Below are 14,978 nucleotides of genomic sequence, written 5' to 3' on the forward strand. Positions count from 1 at the left end.
TGATCCATCAAGTCCAGAGATGTACACCGTTCTCAAGTATAATTCTTAGCAGGGAATAATGATATAATCAGAGAATAATGAATGGAAGAAGGCGTGTCGAAAAATCCCATTCGAGTAAGTAAGTACTCGTGAGTTATATACACACACGTGTCACGTCACATAACATCATCATCATTCCATAGCACATCATTCCGTCCATGAGTAAGTTCCGTCGCAGTGATTATCGTCTCAGGTGTGTGTGTGGTACCAGTAAATGCAAATGCAAAACAGCAACAATAACAACCACACGCTCAAAAAAAAAACACCGAGGAAAAAGTACGCAAAACCAAGCAAGCAAGCCAAGAACTCCAAATTGATTCCATTTTGCAAAACTAGATTAGCAAATCTGATAATGCCAAAAAAAGGAAAAAGGAAAGAAAAAAAAGGAAACAAGGAAAAAGAAAGAAGGAAAGACAAAAAAGAAAAGGGAGAAGAACAAGTCGGACAGACAGGCTGGCTACCTGAGACCACTACCAGACGGAGGAAGAGAGTATGGGGTTCAAATGCAGGTGGACATATCACTTCTGACCATGGGACATCGCACAGCGGACATGTGCACTGTTCACTGAACAGCCAGTCGACACTAGTATGGTGAGCTCTCAACATTGCGCACACACAAACTGAAGGAGCAGCCAGCTGACGCAAGTCATCGCGGTATGAAAAGATCGGAAAAAGAGGATTTCTTCTGGGTAGGAGGTTCAGGTATGTCGCTGGGCAGTGGTTGAGGCCTGCTCTAAGAAACACTCGAGACAGGAGTATTGCAAAAGTGGACGAAGAAAGACAAGACGGCCCGCTATCCAATACGCCGTTGCAAAACACCGCTGCAAACGCCATCGCTAGATTGCCGCAAAATCACAGAACCGGGCCATGTCAACGCCGTTTAGAAGTATGCAAAGAATTTGGTTCAAACGGAAGCAACAATGTTGTTGGTTTCAAGACCCTTAGCAGTTGGCGGCCTCATCAGCAGCGCTACTGCTCATTCAGCCTCAGAAGGAGCAACGGCCTTCGACTGCTCAGGAGCAGTCTGGCTATCCTCGACGGGGGTGGTAACCTCCAGTGACGAAATGGTAGACGCGCTGACAAGCTCAGATTCTGGCTGGGAAGACGAGACGTCCACAGACACAGTCTTCTCATTGAGAGCCTCCGGTTCATCATCCTCAACAATGACAAAGGAAAGGGCATGGCAACCGGTGCCATAGTAATCTGACACCTTTAGTTCTCCCAGTGGTGTGCGAGGCTCATCGGTCATCAGGTTCTTTCTGGACGTGGCATCAGTGGTGGTCTGCTGGGCCGCGGTGGGCATGACGATGCCAAGCTCGTGTGGTGGGATATTCTCCTTGCCACGGCCGTCAGCCTTTGCTTTGCCTTCGTCGTCACTGATGTCGAGGAAGCAGGCGGAGTGCTGCATCGAATTGGTCATTTCATCCTGCTCAGTGTCGACGTAGATGTCAAAAAACCATGAGGCAGGCTTGACGGGGGAGTGACGCTTGGGCTTCTCAGTGGCCAGGGCCGTTGCAATAGAGAATGGTGCACGATGAACCGCACGCTTGCTGACAAGCTCGGTTCGGGTAGCGATACTGGTAGAACGACGACCAAAGGCGTTGCATGGTTTAGATGGAGGAGGAGAACGACCGGCAGGTTTGCAAATCTTAGTAGTCAGGGGAGTGGAAGCACGATTGGCACGGCTAGTCGAGGCGTCATGGGCGACCTTGGACTCAGACGAGACCAATGCAATACGGTTTGTCTTAGGAGTCTTAAGAGGTTCTTTGGAGAGCTCGTCATCGCCCTCAAAAGAACGCTTCCGCTTTGGGCTCTGTTTGAGAGTGGTGGGATCGACGTTCTCCGAGTCGGAGTCAGAGGGAACAGAACGCTTTAGAGATATCGTCGCAGCACCTGTAGAGGTCAGAAGACGCGTCCCGAGACGAGATATGTCGTAAAAGCTCATCAGCGCAACTCATACCATTTTGCTGATTCATAAAATTTTCCTTTGCTCTCTGTAAGGAGCGGAGACGCGTAGTATCCAGGCTGGCAAAAGGTCGACGCACGGTGGGGGTCATGGTCAACGTGGCCATCTTAAATTATGACTGTTGTTGAGGTGTAATGACGAGGGTATCGGGTGGACGGGAAGGAAGCGTGATGAATATCAGGAGCGAAGCGCTGTTTTTGTTGATGGTAGCTGCCGTGATCTGAAGGACTTCGTCAAGTACGAGAAGAATGGAGTGATGACAGATGATAGTTGAAAGGGAATGAGTTGAGAAGCGAGTTAAAAGTGAAGAGAGTCGGTGAGAGTTATAGAAGCCTCAGGCGATTGTGCATAGGCATGAACTTTTCGAGCAACAGAAAAATCCGGACAGATAGAAGCGCCAAATTTCGCCAAACTCCAGCAAACAAGTCGCAGACCTCCGTTCTTTAGAAATTGGGTACCAGGACAGGAATATTCCGTCCTGATTGATGTTGGCGACGTGTCGGTGGTAAGAGACGCCAAACCTGAGATGTTGACAATATAGAATACAGTCAATTAGCCAGAGATAAGAACAAAGGAGGGACAGAAGCAATCCAGGGACTAACTGATCCTACACAGCTAGAGCAGGAGAAGAAGCTCTGAGTGAGCGAAAGTTAGGATGATGAGGTGGGCGCCTGGGGGTGTATATGCATGGGGAGGCTTTAATCCAAGCGCGGAGAGCTATGCGATGCCACCCACGGTCCGGCAAGAGGCAGATTAATGGCAGATTAGAGCAATTAGTCTGCGTCTCGCGAGGTGAGATTCTTCGCGATAACGCCACAATATCTGCGAGTGCTACAATGCGAATGGACGAGTGTATGAAGATCCTGAATGCCTGGAGGAGAGCGCGTCGTTGTTTGGCCGTGGCTCGCCGGGCCGTGCAGAATGCTGTGCGTGGAAAGCAAGGCGCGCCGCGACCATTGACAGGGGCAATTGGCCGATAGCACTTCCCCACCGCCGCCCCCTAGAGGACTAGCCTCGGAGCCTAGTAGACCCTTCATGCTAGACGCCCTTGCGAACGCTCAGCCCTTGAGCGCGTCGCTTATCCCTTCGAATTGTTCCCACCGTGCCATGCAGATATGCATGCATTGCGCCTGCATAGTTAATAAGATTCAGGGTTCAAAAGAAAAAAAAAAGAGAAAGAACAAAAAAGAGGTAACTAGCTACAATCACCGGTAGTATGGTACATACTGTATGGAATCAGTGCAGTTTCTGTTGTAATAGTGCCCGTGGACATCCGGAGCTTTAACGTGGATAGCCTTGTTGGCTGCAACGCTAAGATTCTTGCCCTCGAATAAGAAGAATCTCTTTGTCTTTGGATCTGCAGCTAGCAGTTCAGAGAGCTGTCACGGGTCACGAGTCACGACACGCCGCGGTGGGAACCCGTTACCTCGCCCTTACACACGCGAAACAGACGCGCGGGAGAAAGGCGGAAGTACTCTGCCGCAGCCATCCAGCGGTTATGGTACTCGCCGACCGCGCCACCGCCTGTCTGATCCGTCACGCGTCGTATCGTCATTACGCGATCAATACCTTACCGCTATTCTCGATGTGGAACTCTCCATCCAACCTTCGAAGCTGCGGGCACCCTCCTCTATGTGGATGGACAATAATAGCATAATACTAGTCGCTAAATCATGCAGGATGCGTTCTATCATTCTTGGCTGTTTTATATGTACGGAGTATATTGTCTTCTTCTGAGTTCGCACCTCTTAGGCTCGGTTTCAGCTGATTAGGTTTGCTGTCATGGTTTATCCTTCGACCTGACGGTGATCTCGCCGATTCGTGTCAGGCCCCGCGTGATAGCAGTTCGAGGATAGCAGTTCTGTATGCGCTCTGCACCTCATGCGGTGCTTCTAGTCATGGTCTTACCGTAGATCTCTTCTACTGGCGATTCAAGACCTTGATGGAACCTCCCATGAAGTTGGTTGTCTTCTGTACAGTGTGCAGTTGGCGGGCAAAAGCAGGCCATTCAAGAGGCTGAATTCTATATCCCTGGTAAATCGAGCGCCAAGGTGCCTCAGCCTTTCGTTCTTCCAGTCTGCAGGCAGATCCCCTGGACGTCTTACACAACACCGATCGCGGCCATGCTCATGTCATGTTGAGCGTTTAGCGTTGGCTGCGTTCCTCTGTTCCGATGTCCAATGGCCTTGCAACTCGATGACCGGAGCCCACCATCCTTCCTCTCTTCCATTCCAGACTCGATAAACTCGAGCCCTCCCCAGCCGGGGTGTTTCATCGCGTGTTTGCGGACAACAATGCGTGGCCTACTTACGTCGGACTCGCTTCCAAGGAAATCGTAATCCATAGGTTCGTCGCCATCGATCTACGCCAGGTAGTTTCAGTTATGCGTGTATGTACAGTACTTTTCATCTCACAACGGGCAATGAATTGTACATCCTTATCCACATTTCTGATCTCATGCTCGTTTCAAATCTCGTCTTCCCAGGGAATGCTGTCCATCGCACCCTCCCTCTCCACGCAGCGGGCGGATGCCCGCGTGGCCCGTTTCATGGCTTCATCCATAATGCTCTGATACCTTTCCTTCTTGTCGTCGCCCGCAAGATCCTGCCCCGCCTTGCCCTGCGCTCGACGGTGCTCCCGCCATCGCGCGATCTGCACTGCGTATCCGCCTACAAAGGTGTCCCCGGCTGCAGTGGTGTCGAGAACTCTTTCCACTTTGGCGGCAGGAATCTCGTTGACGAATCTGGTGACGCCGTCGGCTGGCCCAGATGTGCCGGCATCGGTGGCACTATACCAGACACCTTTTGCCCCCAGGGTGATGACAACATATGTCACCCCCAGTTTGTGGAAATACCGAGCTACCTTTTCCCTGTCGCTTTCTCCCTCCGCCTCTGGCACGACACGTAGAAGTTGCTCTGTCTTGGGAGTCATCAATTCGGCCTCGCTCTCGTTCATGATCAAATGGTCGACTGCTGTGTATACGTCCTCTGGCAGGCCGCCTGGTGGAGCGGGCGCTGGATTGAACATGACTTCGGGACCTGATTCAATCCCCTTCTTCCCGTCACGCCGGTTCTTCTCTTTGAACGCCCGGATCTCTCTCAGAATTCCAATCACTGTGTCGACAGGGATTTCTCCCTGCATGATAATGACATCGGGGACTGGTGCTGCTAGACCCGTTCTTATTACTTCTGGGATCGGTTGCATACCAGAGTAATTCGCCCCTGGTGAAAAGAAGATGCGGTTCTCGCCGCCTGCGGAGGAATCTACCACAATTACAGCAACCCCTGTGTAGGCATCCTCGATTGTTCTGATCCGTGACGTGTCCAACCCTGAACTCTCCAGAGTTGGCCGCAGGAGGGCCTGGAAATGCCCATCGCGTCCACCTACCGCGCCAACCATCTCGACAGTGACCGGGCTCCCCGATGACGAGGACGACTTGGACGAGGGCCGCGATCGGGACAGTCGTCCACACGCGACAGCCTGGTTCGCACCTTTTCCTCCTGCAGCCGTCATAAAGGATGTCGCGGTTATGGTCTCCCCCGGGCCGGGGAAGCGCGGGGTCACCGAGACCATGTCGACATTGAGAGAGCCAATGACTCGAATCAAGGGAGCCATGCTTGTTGGATCAGTAGACGTAGACCTGGAAATACACAAACTTGAAGAGAATAAAAGAAAGAGTAGCAAGTCCAAGAGAAGAAAGATATTAGAAACCTGTCCCCTCCAGGCTTGTTCTTCCGACTTGCCAGTCCGTCAATTCCAACTCTTCTATGGATTGATGGACGAAGAAATTCAAAAGTGACCACGATTTAAATTTCTGTTACTGAGTACTGAGGGAAAGGTTGGAATTGCGAGAAGTTTCGTTTGAACCTCTCTTGTCTGACAATGCCAGTTCATGAAGTTTCCCGCACCCCGCCGGCATCATTGGCTGCGTGGGGCAGGCTTGGGCGCCCTCGGCTGGGCACGATGGGCGGCATCATGCCGAGCAAAATCAAGATTTCCAAGTATCTGACAACGAGGCACTGTCGATAGAAGTGAGGATAAAGTTTTGGATACAAAGATTCGTAGAACACTCTGATTTGAAATCGTTCTCTGTTAGATTGAACCTATTGTCTGGTACCCGTAATAGCCATGGTACGAAAAATTATTATTATAATACCGCCGGGAGCATTGTTACAGGCACTACTCCATACCGCGACGCGAGATCATTATTTGACGACTTACTTACACGGCATTTTTAATTACTTGACACTCCAGAAAAGTTGGAGAAGTGGATCGAATAGGTTTTACATCCACTTCATACTATATCGATATTCACTAACTGCCTCTTTTAATCGCGTGTGGGGAATGATGCCAGTGCTGAAACTAAGAAATTTGGGATATTCGAGATCATCTCTTCCTCTTACCTCCTTACATGGAACTGAAAGATGGGAATCAGAACGTCTCAGAGTCAGACCAAAGAGCGGTCAAATAACATTCGATTGATTTGTGTACGTATGTGGCTGCGTAAGTGTATATAGATAATTGAGACGTCTTGCTTCAAAGTCTCAGGGCAAAGGCAAGGAGTCGTCCTCCGTACGGAGCATTCAATTTGGCTTTGAATCCATGTATTCAGCTATACTCCGTACTGTGGAGCTATGGACTATCTGATTCGAATCTAAGTTTAAGGCATGGAAAAGGAAAAAGAGGCCGAAAGACATGCCTGGCCTTCAATTGGAGCTGACCACTGATAATCTCGGGTCACGTGAACATGATATTTACCAAACAGGAAACCACTTAACGCGTAAATCGCGCGACGCGTTTCTTTCGCGTCTTTCCGACTACCTATGTGGAAACGACACCGCAAGGCGATAATAATCTCAACGTTTTTTGTGCCTTTCCCCGCACAACGACAACACCAAACAAGACCACACCTTTTTCTCTGTGGGATCATTGGCATCTAATGCAAAGATGGACAGACGTACACCATATACGTTAAGTGTTCTTGCACCCAGTCAGGATGGCGTCGATGAATCCCGCACGCAGATTCAGGCTCGCATGCGGGAGTTTATTCTCGCTTTCCAACTCGACAATACATTCATTTACAGGTGAGCTGCAAATGAAGAGAAGATCAAAGAAAAATGATTTTTGCTTACAGGCTGTGCAGAGATCAACTTCGGCAAAATGTCCTGGTAAAGCAGTATTACTGCGACGTTGACATTGCGCACCTCATCTCCTATAACGAGGAGCTCGCTCACAAGCTCACGACGGAGCCGGCTGAAATCATTCCTCTGGTTGGTTTTTTTCCATTACGGTATTCTGGCATGAAATCGTCATGCTAATGCGGATATCTTTCCCAGTTCGAAGCTGCTCTGAAGCAATGCACGCAGCACATCGTCTACCCCTCGCAAAGAGACATTGTCCTCCCTCCGCATCAGCTACTGCTTCATTCCAGCGCATCACACATCTCCATCCGAGACCTCAATGCCACAAATATCTCCCATCTCGTTCGAATTCCCGGTATCGTGATCGGTGCATCGACGATATCCTCAAAGGCCACTGTCGTTAATATTAAGTGCAGAAACTGCGAGTACACCGAGAATATCAGTGTGGAAGGTGGATTCTCTGGTCTTTCGTTGCCTAGACAATGCGGTCGCAGGCCTCAGCCAGGAGAACAACCGTCGGAGAAGTGCCCCTTGGATCCCTATGTGGTGGTGCACGAGAAATGCCAATTTGTCGACCAACAGGTGCTTAAGCTCCAGGAAGCTCCCGATCAAGTGCCTGTGGGTGAACTGCCGCGTCACGTTCTGATCTCTGCAGATCGTTACCTTGTCAACCGCGTTGTGCCTGGCTCGCGGTGCACGGTAATGGGCATTTTCTCGATTTATCAGAGCAAGGGTGGCGGAAAGGGCTCTGCTGTCGCCCTCCGCAACCCCTATCTGCGGGCTGTGGGAATCAGTACCGACGTTGATCATAACGCTAAGGGCGCGGCGATCTTCACGGAAGAGGAAGAACAGGAATTCTTAGAGATGAGCCGTAGACCTGACTTGTATGAGGCTTTCGCCCGAAGCATCGCGCCTTCAATTTACGGCAACCTGGATATCAAAAAGGCCATCGTGTGTCTGCTCATGGGTGGCTCGAAGAAGATTCTTCCGGACGGCATGAAGCTTCGTGGAGACATTAACGTCCTGTTGCTGGGAGATCCCGGTACTGCCAAGTCCCAGCTGCTCAAATTTGTGGAGAAGGCGGCTCCCATCGCCATCTACACCTCGGGCAAGGGTTCGTCAGCGGCCGGTCTGACGGCTTCTGTCCAGCGAGACCCCACTACCCGCGAGTTTTATCTTGAAGGAGGTGCGATGGTCCTGGCTGATGGAGGGGTCGTCTGCATCGATGAGTTTGACAAGATGAGAGACGAAGATCGGGTTGCCATCCATGAAGCCATGGAACAGCAGACCATCTCCATTGCCAAGGCGGGTATTACAACCATCCTCAACGCCAGAACCTCGGTTCTTGCAGCTGCCAACCCAATCTTTGGCCGTTACGACGATCTGAAGACACCCGGCGAGAACATCGATTTCCAAACAACTATCCTGTCTCGTTTTGATATGATCTTCATTGTGCGTGATGACCATGAGCGAAGTCGCGATGAGCGGATAGCGCGCCATGTCATGGGCATTCATATGGGTGGAAAAGGCGTGGAGGAGCACGTCGAAGCGGAGATTCCCATCGAGAAGATGAAACGGTATATTAGCTACTGCAGATCGTACGTGATATCAGCCTTCACTTCCTGCTTTTGATGCGAAGCTAACGAGTTCTTTGTAGACGCTGTGCCCCTCAACTTTCCCCAGAAGCTGCAGAGAAGCTGTCCTCGCACTTTGTGTCCATTCGCAAGCAAGTCCACCGCGCTGAACTCGACGCCAATGCGCGCTCGTCGATCCCAATTACTGTGCGCCAACTGGAGGCCATCATTCGAATCACCGAGGCTCTTGCCAAACTGACCTTGTCACCCGTCGCCACTGAAGAACACGTCGACGAGGCGATCCGGCTGTTCCTCGCGTCGACGATGGACGCAGTTACTCAGGGTGAAGCCCAAGGAAGCAAAGAACTCATGGAAGAGGCTGCCAAGGTTGAGGACGAGCTGAAGCGTCGTCTTCCGATCGGCTGGAGTACCAGCCTGGCAACTCTGCGCCGCGAGTTCGTCGACGGCAGAGGGTATAGCGAGAACGCCCTGAACCGAGCACTGCTGATCCTGCAACGGAGAGACACCATCCAGATCCGATCAGGAGGTTCGCAGGTCTACCGGAATGGAGTGTAAACCGAAACTTGTGCTTTCCAATTCTTTCTGATGAGGTGATGTTTACATCATGTATATTTACGGAGTCATCATGTCTATCGGCTTGTTGCACTGGCAGAGGAACGAGTGATCGGAGGATTCGATACTACAAGAGGGATCAGATATTCAAGTTTGCACGAGGTGGAACGGTGTTAGGCGTTCTGGATTTGATACAGATCATGTAGTGTTCACAGGAATAATACTGAAATAATACCCGTATGATAAAATATTTCAGCATGGTCAACAAGCTTAAATTTCGTCCTATTGTAAGCTTCCAATTCATCCTATTGTTTACCAACGCATTTTGTACGAGTCCGCCACGTGAGTTTATTATACACTCCGGAACAAGGTTGTCCCGAGGTCCGAGTCAGGTACTCCGTCCAAAGTCCGGGTCGCGGCCAAGGAAGCCTTACCCGATCGGGCGTACTGTCATGTTGCAGATGGCTGCGCTTTGCGTTGCGTATAGCTTCAACGGCACAGACCTTTGACCCTTATTGACTTTCGACAGAGGACCTTACGGGTATTGGGAGATATTAGAGATCCCGGATAACAACAGACAGAGCGATTCCTGGGGGCAATGTGCCGATAACGCGCTGGAGACACTTGGTGGATGACTGCTCCGGCCTCCTCGAACGAGATGACCGGTGCAAGCCCGCGGAAGTCGATCGACAGTTTGGCCTCAGCCACCTCCACACCATCCGTATCGCAGAATTCCTTCACGCAGCATGAATCTCCCCGTTTGGCTCCGTCTCAGCGGTATTTGCCCAGACGATCGTCAACGGCGAGTTCGATTGTCAGCATTGGCGGAATCCTAGACACTTCTCAGCATCATGGGTCAATCGCCGAGTCCGGCCAGAATGGTACGTCCAGACCTGAAGATGAACTGGGGGAAAGACGATATTGGGAGACTAATATTTTTCACGTCTATATCTAGCTATCTCCACCTTGCTTCAGCCTCCTATCGTTCGAACCGGTCTCGTTCCCCACACTTCGGTGCCTTCCAGTGGATATAAGCCGCCATCTACGAGAGACATTCCTCCGGTGACGTTGACGAACATACCGCATGTGGAATCGAAAGCGTTTCAGCAGTATCTTAGTCAAGTCGGATCGTTATACGATGCCTTCCAACGCGCGAAAGAAGGCGGCGAGGAGAGCGATCCTCAGTTGGTACGGGGCAATAGGGCCAGCATCATCAACAAGACAGATGAGTTGGAGTCGTTGAAAACGCCTCCAGTGGACCGGCATGAGCGGCGTTATTCTGGAATATCCACGAGCTCTCGCGCCACCTCCCCTTTCGATGCACGGGGAAGACGACCCTATAGTGTGCGGGGAAGGGGCCAGCAAGGAGTGACTCCCCTGTCGACTATTCCCAGTGTATACTTTGAGGAAGACTTCCATCTGGAGAATCCGCGCACCTTTGATGTCGTCTCCGAAAGGTCTGAAGTGGTCCGACAACCGTCGAAGCCACCGGCTCAGGAAAAGACTGCCAATGGAGGAGCAGTGGAGCCAGCCAGCACTGGGAGAAAAGCGCTAGCTACGAATGCCATTCTCCAAGAGAAGCTCTCTTGGTATATGGATACGGTGGAAATCCATCTCATCTCGTCGATCTCGACTGCCTCCAAATCCTTTTTCACCGCCCTGGGGTCGCTCCGCGAACTCCATGCAGAGGCTGCCGATTCCGTTAAAAGGATACAGATCCTGCGGAAGGATCTACACAAGATTGACAAGGAGATGGCCATGGGCGGGCTCAAGGTGGTGAATCTGCGCCGTCGAAGGGAGAACGTTCGGAAGTTGGCTGATGCAGTGGCTCAATTACATGAAGTGGTGGAGTCTGTGGCAGAATGTGAGGAGATGGTGGAAAAGGGAGAGATCGAGGAGGCTATGGAGGCGCTTGACGAGGTGGAGAGATTGATGGCCGGGGAACAAGTTTCCAGACGGCGAGGTAAAAGCGACGCTGCACAACAGGAGCAGAGGCAAGCTTTTGACCTAAGGGGCATCAGGGCCTTACAAGGAGCCTCTGATGACCTCGCGCAGCTGCGACAACGGATTGGCATGGGCTATGAGAGCCGATTCTTGAATGACTTGTTGGGCGATTTGCGGCGACATGTCAGCAGTGTCTCTCCGGACGTGACGTTACAGCGCTGGGGAACGTCCTTCCACCGGGTCCGTGGCGGCAATCGACAGGCACCATCAACCTCTCCGGCATACATGGCTTTTGATGACCAGCTGAGATCCAGATTGCATGTGGAGCTCATGGGTCTGGGCCGAGCCCATTACACGATGCCTGCGGCAACTTCCTTCAAGACCGCCGTACTGCGGGAGATGAAAGGGCTGATTCGCAGACATCTTCCCAGCTCGAGTGAAGATGACAACGTGTCGGTGATATCTGCGTCTACGCATGGCGGGCGATCATTGAGTCAGCAAGAGAAGTCGTCAATCCTGGCACGGAATCTACGAGCGCTGGACGCTGGCGACGCATATGAGATGCTGAAGCGGGTATATACGGGTGTCAGTGAATCACTGAGGAGACTGAGTGTCCAGGTCAAGGTCCTTCTGGACATCACCAGCGGGCTTGGAGGTGTGCGATCGCCGCCCCGAAGTCCAGAGCCGCAGAGCTTGGATGAAGTGGTTGGATCGACCAGGAGAGGGAGATCGGCAGATGTTGCCGCCGCCCAAGAAGAGATCCTTCAGGTGCTGGACATGTCTAGTTTGCTGGGTCAGGCTGTCGACATCGTTCAGTCTCAGATCGTCAAGGTTCTCAAGGTGCGGTCGGAGCAGACGTCACACCTACCTCTGGAAGACTTCCTGAAGTACTTTAGTCTCAACCGGCTCTTTGCAGATGAATGCGAAGCGATTTCCGGTCGGAGCGGCACCGCGCTGAAGACGGTGGTTGATAATCAGATCCGAGACTTCATCGTCCGGTTCAGTGACAGCCAGCGCCATCGCATAGTGGAGGTCATGGATTCGGATAAATGGGATGCCAAAGATTTTGGTGATGCGGAGAATGCTACACTTTCCAGAATTCTTCGCGCGAGCACGGCAGATGTCGAGACGTGGCTGCAAGCGTCGAAGATCTGGTTACGGCCAGAGGATTTGCAAGCCGAAGCTGCGCCGGAGAACGGCACGGCGGTCAACGGCTCTGGCAAGGATAAAGTCAGAACGGCCACATTTGACGAGCAACGATACATCCTGCCGGAGTCAGCATTGACGATTATGAGGAGCATTGAAGAGTTTGAATTCCTCATCGCCAACATCCCTAGTATGGCGCAAGAGATCGGTTCGAATCTCGTGGAATGCCTGAAGCTCTTCAACTCACGCTCGTCGCAGCTGATTCTCGGGGCGGGAGCCACCAGAAGCGCAGGGTTGAAAAACATCACCACGAAGCATCTGGCGCTGTCCTCGCAAGCTCTGAGTTTCATCATCGCTTTGATACCGTATGTGCGTGAATTTTTGCGCCGACATTCGTCATCGAATCAGCTGATGGCTGAGTTCGACAAAGTTAAGCGGCTGTGCCAGGAGCACCAGCATGGCATCCATGAAAAGCTTGTGGATATTATGAGTTCTCGCTCGGCGAGCCATGCAGCAGCGATGAAGAAGATCGACTGGGACGCGGAGAAGGAACCCGGCGCCGTGAGCGGGTACATGGAAACGTTGACGAAGGAGACGGCGACGCTGCATCGCGTGCTGGCCAGGCATTTCCCTGAAATGACAGTGATGATGATCATGAATCCCGTTTTTGCCAGTTACAAGGAGCAATGGACCAAGGCGTTTCAGGAGGCGGTGGTCAAGTCTGAAACAGGGAGACAGAGGTGAGCCTTCACTTAATAAAACCAATGACTTGAGTCAAGCTGACTGAAGTAGGATGCTGGCCGATGTTGAATTCTTCAAGTCCAAAATCAGCAAAATCGACGGTTCTGGGGACTTGGGTGACCATCTCATTCAGGTGGTCCAGGCCAAGACGATTACCCCGGAAAACAGCTCAGCGGGGTCGTCCCAGCCTTCAGACAAACCGCAGGTGTCAGAGACAGGAGAAAAGGGCTGAAAAGTCCGCAGCCTGAAGTCTCCTGGTCCATGATTGCTTCTTCCAACCTGTTTCCAACGTTCTTTGCAATACCTCTCCTTCCGCTTGCGAGATGAAACTCGTTTCCTATGTCTAGTCTAGTTTACATTGAATTCAGGCATTGTACAGGCGTCCTTACTGACTTACTATTTATTCCTTTTGTTTTGTTTGCTTTCTAGAGTGTACATTTTTTGTTTCCCCCGCCCAATACCACCAGCGTCTTTCCCCTTTTGCTCTTTTTCCTCTTTTTTCTTTTCTTTTCTTTTCTTTTTTCTTCCAACGGGCATTTCATTCCAGGAACTGGATACAGCCCTAATCTAGTTTTTTTTTCTACTTCTATAATGATTACTTACTAATTTTATTTTTCATTGACTTGACTTGAACTTGACCCTGTCAGCCAGCTGCTGAGCTACTACACTAGAGCGAATATTATATTAGAGTCGACATACAATTCTCCTTTTTCTCCTTTGTGTGATGATCATGACAGCTCTGGCGATGCGGATGCAGATTTGTTTATAAATAAATAAATAGTCATATACTTTTGTTTTACCTTTTTATTTTTTCAGTGTCGTATACCAGATATGGGATATTGTAGACACCTGCTCAATATTCCATTTCTCATTCAAATTACAAGAGAAATAGGAAAAAAGCGTTCATGTACATATTCTCTTGCTCCTAGTCCCACAACAACATTCTGTCAGTGCTTATTATTAGTGCTAGGCTGTACTGCAGTCATCTCACCCGTTCTAGCTCTGGTCCTAGTCAAAAATTCAGTCATCCTATCTATCCCCTCGTTTCCGTTGACATAATTCTATATGATGTAGATTTATATAATGATAATAAATAATGACATTCCCAGTTCTCAGTCCTAGTCCTAAGAAATACCCTAGTTAAAATCCTTCTATTCTATTAATACAATATATAGATCTATCCAGAATAGTTTTTATTTATTGTTATTTGATTAATTATTAATCAATTAATTGACCAATCTTCCTTGTGTTTTATCTTATCTTGTAAGTAACCCTACCCTAACTATTCTCTTCCTCTTTCTTTCTCTTTTAATGGTAGACAAATGAATCCCTCCCTCCCAGCTGATATGGTGAGAATAAGAGTTCCTACTACTGTAACCCATAATTCCTCGCCCCCAACCCCTTCCTCTCCCCCAGCGTTCGGGGATTGTGCCCTCCCTTCCCCTTCCCAGGGTAAGGGTATCCACGACTCCCCTGGCCACTGTGCAGGCCCACCGTGCCCATTTCGGCCGGGAGAGGGGCGGCTTTCCAGGAGCGGTCGACGTCGGAGCCCTGGAACGTCACATAAAAGTAAGTGAATTTTATCGGTGTAATGGATTCTTTGGGTGAATTTGTTTGGGTGAAGGGTATATGTATATTTTGGGTGGGTGTAGGGGGATGCGTCTGGGGGGAGGGGGTGCTGCTTACAGGATTCGCATCATGCACCTTCGACACGCCTGGGTCGATGGCGTTGTCGCTGTGGGGGATGCCGTCATCGTACATTGCGCCTCGAGGCATGGTGGATTATGTGGATATATATATCAGGTACCTTCGTGTGATGGAAAGAAATAGATAGGTTGAAAAAGACGTGTGTTT

General features: G+C 50.5%; 7 protein-coding genes across 7 annotated transcripts; 2 read left to right on the forward strand and 5 right to left on the reverse strand.

Annotated features, from left to right (window-relative positions):
• Positions 1 to 228: 228 nt before the first annotated feature.
• On the reverse strand, positions 229 to 873 carry VTN77DRAFT_7634 (uncharacterized protein; the record flags this gene model as incomplete). Its single annotated transcript, XM_069424044.1, has 1 exon — positions 229 to 873. One exon carries the CDS (start codon positions 871 to 873, stop codon positions 229 to 231), a length of 645 nt encoding a protein of 214 aa, XP_069275274.1.
• A 142-nt stretch (positions 874 to 1,015) lies between these two features.
• Positions 1,016 to 2,111, reverse strand: VTN77DRAFT_7635 (uncharacterized protein; the record flags this gene model as incomplete). Its single annotated transcript, XM_069424045.1, has 2 exons — positions 1,016 to 1,932; positions 2,000 to 2,111. 2 exons carry the CDS (start codon positions 2,109 to 2,111, stop codon positions 1,016 to 1,018), a joined length of 1,029 nt encoding a protein of 342 aa, XP_069275275.1.
• A 667-nt stretch (positions 2,112 to 2,778) lies between these two features.
• On the reverse strand, positions 2,779 to 4,280 carry VTN77DRAFT_7636 (uncharacterized protein; the record flags this gene model as incomplete). The annotated part of the gene is made up of 5 exons (XM_069424046.1): positions 2,779 to 3,052; positions 3,233 to 3,368; positions 3,443 to 3,529; positions 3,580 to 3,635; positions 4,111 to 4,280. The coding sequence occupies 5 exons, from the start codon at positions 4,278 to 4,280 to the stop codon at positions 2,779 to 2,781; spliced, it is 723 nt and encodes a 240-aa protein (XP_069275276.1).
• Positions 4,281 to 4,471: 191 nt separating this feature from the next.
• Positions 4,472 to 5,620, reverse strand: VTN77DRAFT_7637 (uncharacterized protein; the record flags this gene model as incomplete). Its single annotated transcript, XM_069424047.1, has 1 exon — positions 4,472 to 5,620. The coding sequence occupies one exon, from the start codon at positions 5,618 to 5,620 to the stop codon at positions 4,472 to 4,474; it is 1,149 nt and encodes a 382-aa protein (XP_069275277.1).
• Positions 5,621 to 6,952: 1,332 nt separating this feature from the next.
• On the forward strand, positions 6,953 to 9,296 carry VTN77DRAFT_7638 (uncharacterized protein; the record flags this gene model as incomplete). The annotated part of the gene is made up of 4 exons (XM_069424048.1): positions 6,953 to 7,089; positions 7,149 to 7,275; positions 7,342 to 8,744; positions 8,804 to 9,296. 4 exons carry the CDS (start codon positions 6,953 to 6,955, stop codon positions 9,294 to 9,296), a joined length of 2,160 nt encoding a protein of 719 aa, XP_069275278.1.
• Positions 9,297 to 9,951: 655 nt separating this feature from the next.
• On the forward strand, positions 9,952 to 13,356 carry VTN77DRAFT_7639 (uncharacterized protein; the record flags this gene model as incomplete). The annotated part of the gene is made up of 3 exons (XM_069424049.1): positions 9,952 to 10,174; positions 10,249 to 13,123; positions 13,176 to 13,356. The coding sequence occupies 3 exons, from the start codon at positions 9,952 to 9,954 to the stop codon at positions 13,354 to 13,356; spliced, it is 3,279 nt and encodes a 1,092-aa protein (XP_069275279.1).
• Positions 13,357 to 14,492: 1,136 nt separating this feature from the next.
• Positions 14,493 to 14,900, reverse strand: VTN77DRAFT_7640 (uncharacterized protein; the record flags this gene model as incomplete). The annotated part of the gene is made up of 2 exons (XM_069424051.1): positions 14,493 to 14,675; positions 14,811 to 14,900. 2 exons carry the CDS (start codon positions 14,898 to 14,900, stop codon positions 14,493 to 14,495), a joined length of 273 nt encoding a protein of 90 aa, XP_069275280.1.
• Between the last annotated feature and the right edge of the window lie 78 nt (positions 14,901 to 14,978).

This window comes from Rasamsonia byssochlamydoides (genome assembly GCF_041956645.1).
Source record: "Rasamsonia byssochlamydoides strain NRRL 3658 unplaced genomic scaffold VTN77scaffold_62, whole genome shotgun sequence".
Classification (NCBI taxonomy): domain Eukaryota; kingdom Fungi; phylum Ascomycota; class Eurotiomycetes; order Eurotiales; family Trichocomaceae; genus Rasamsonia; species Rasamsonia byssochlamydoides.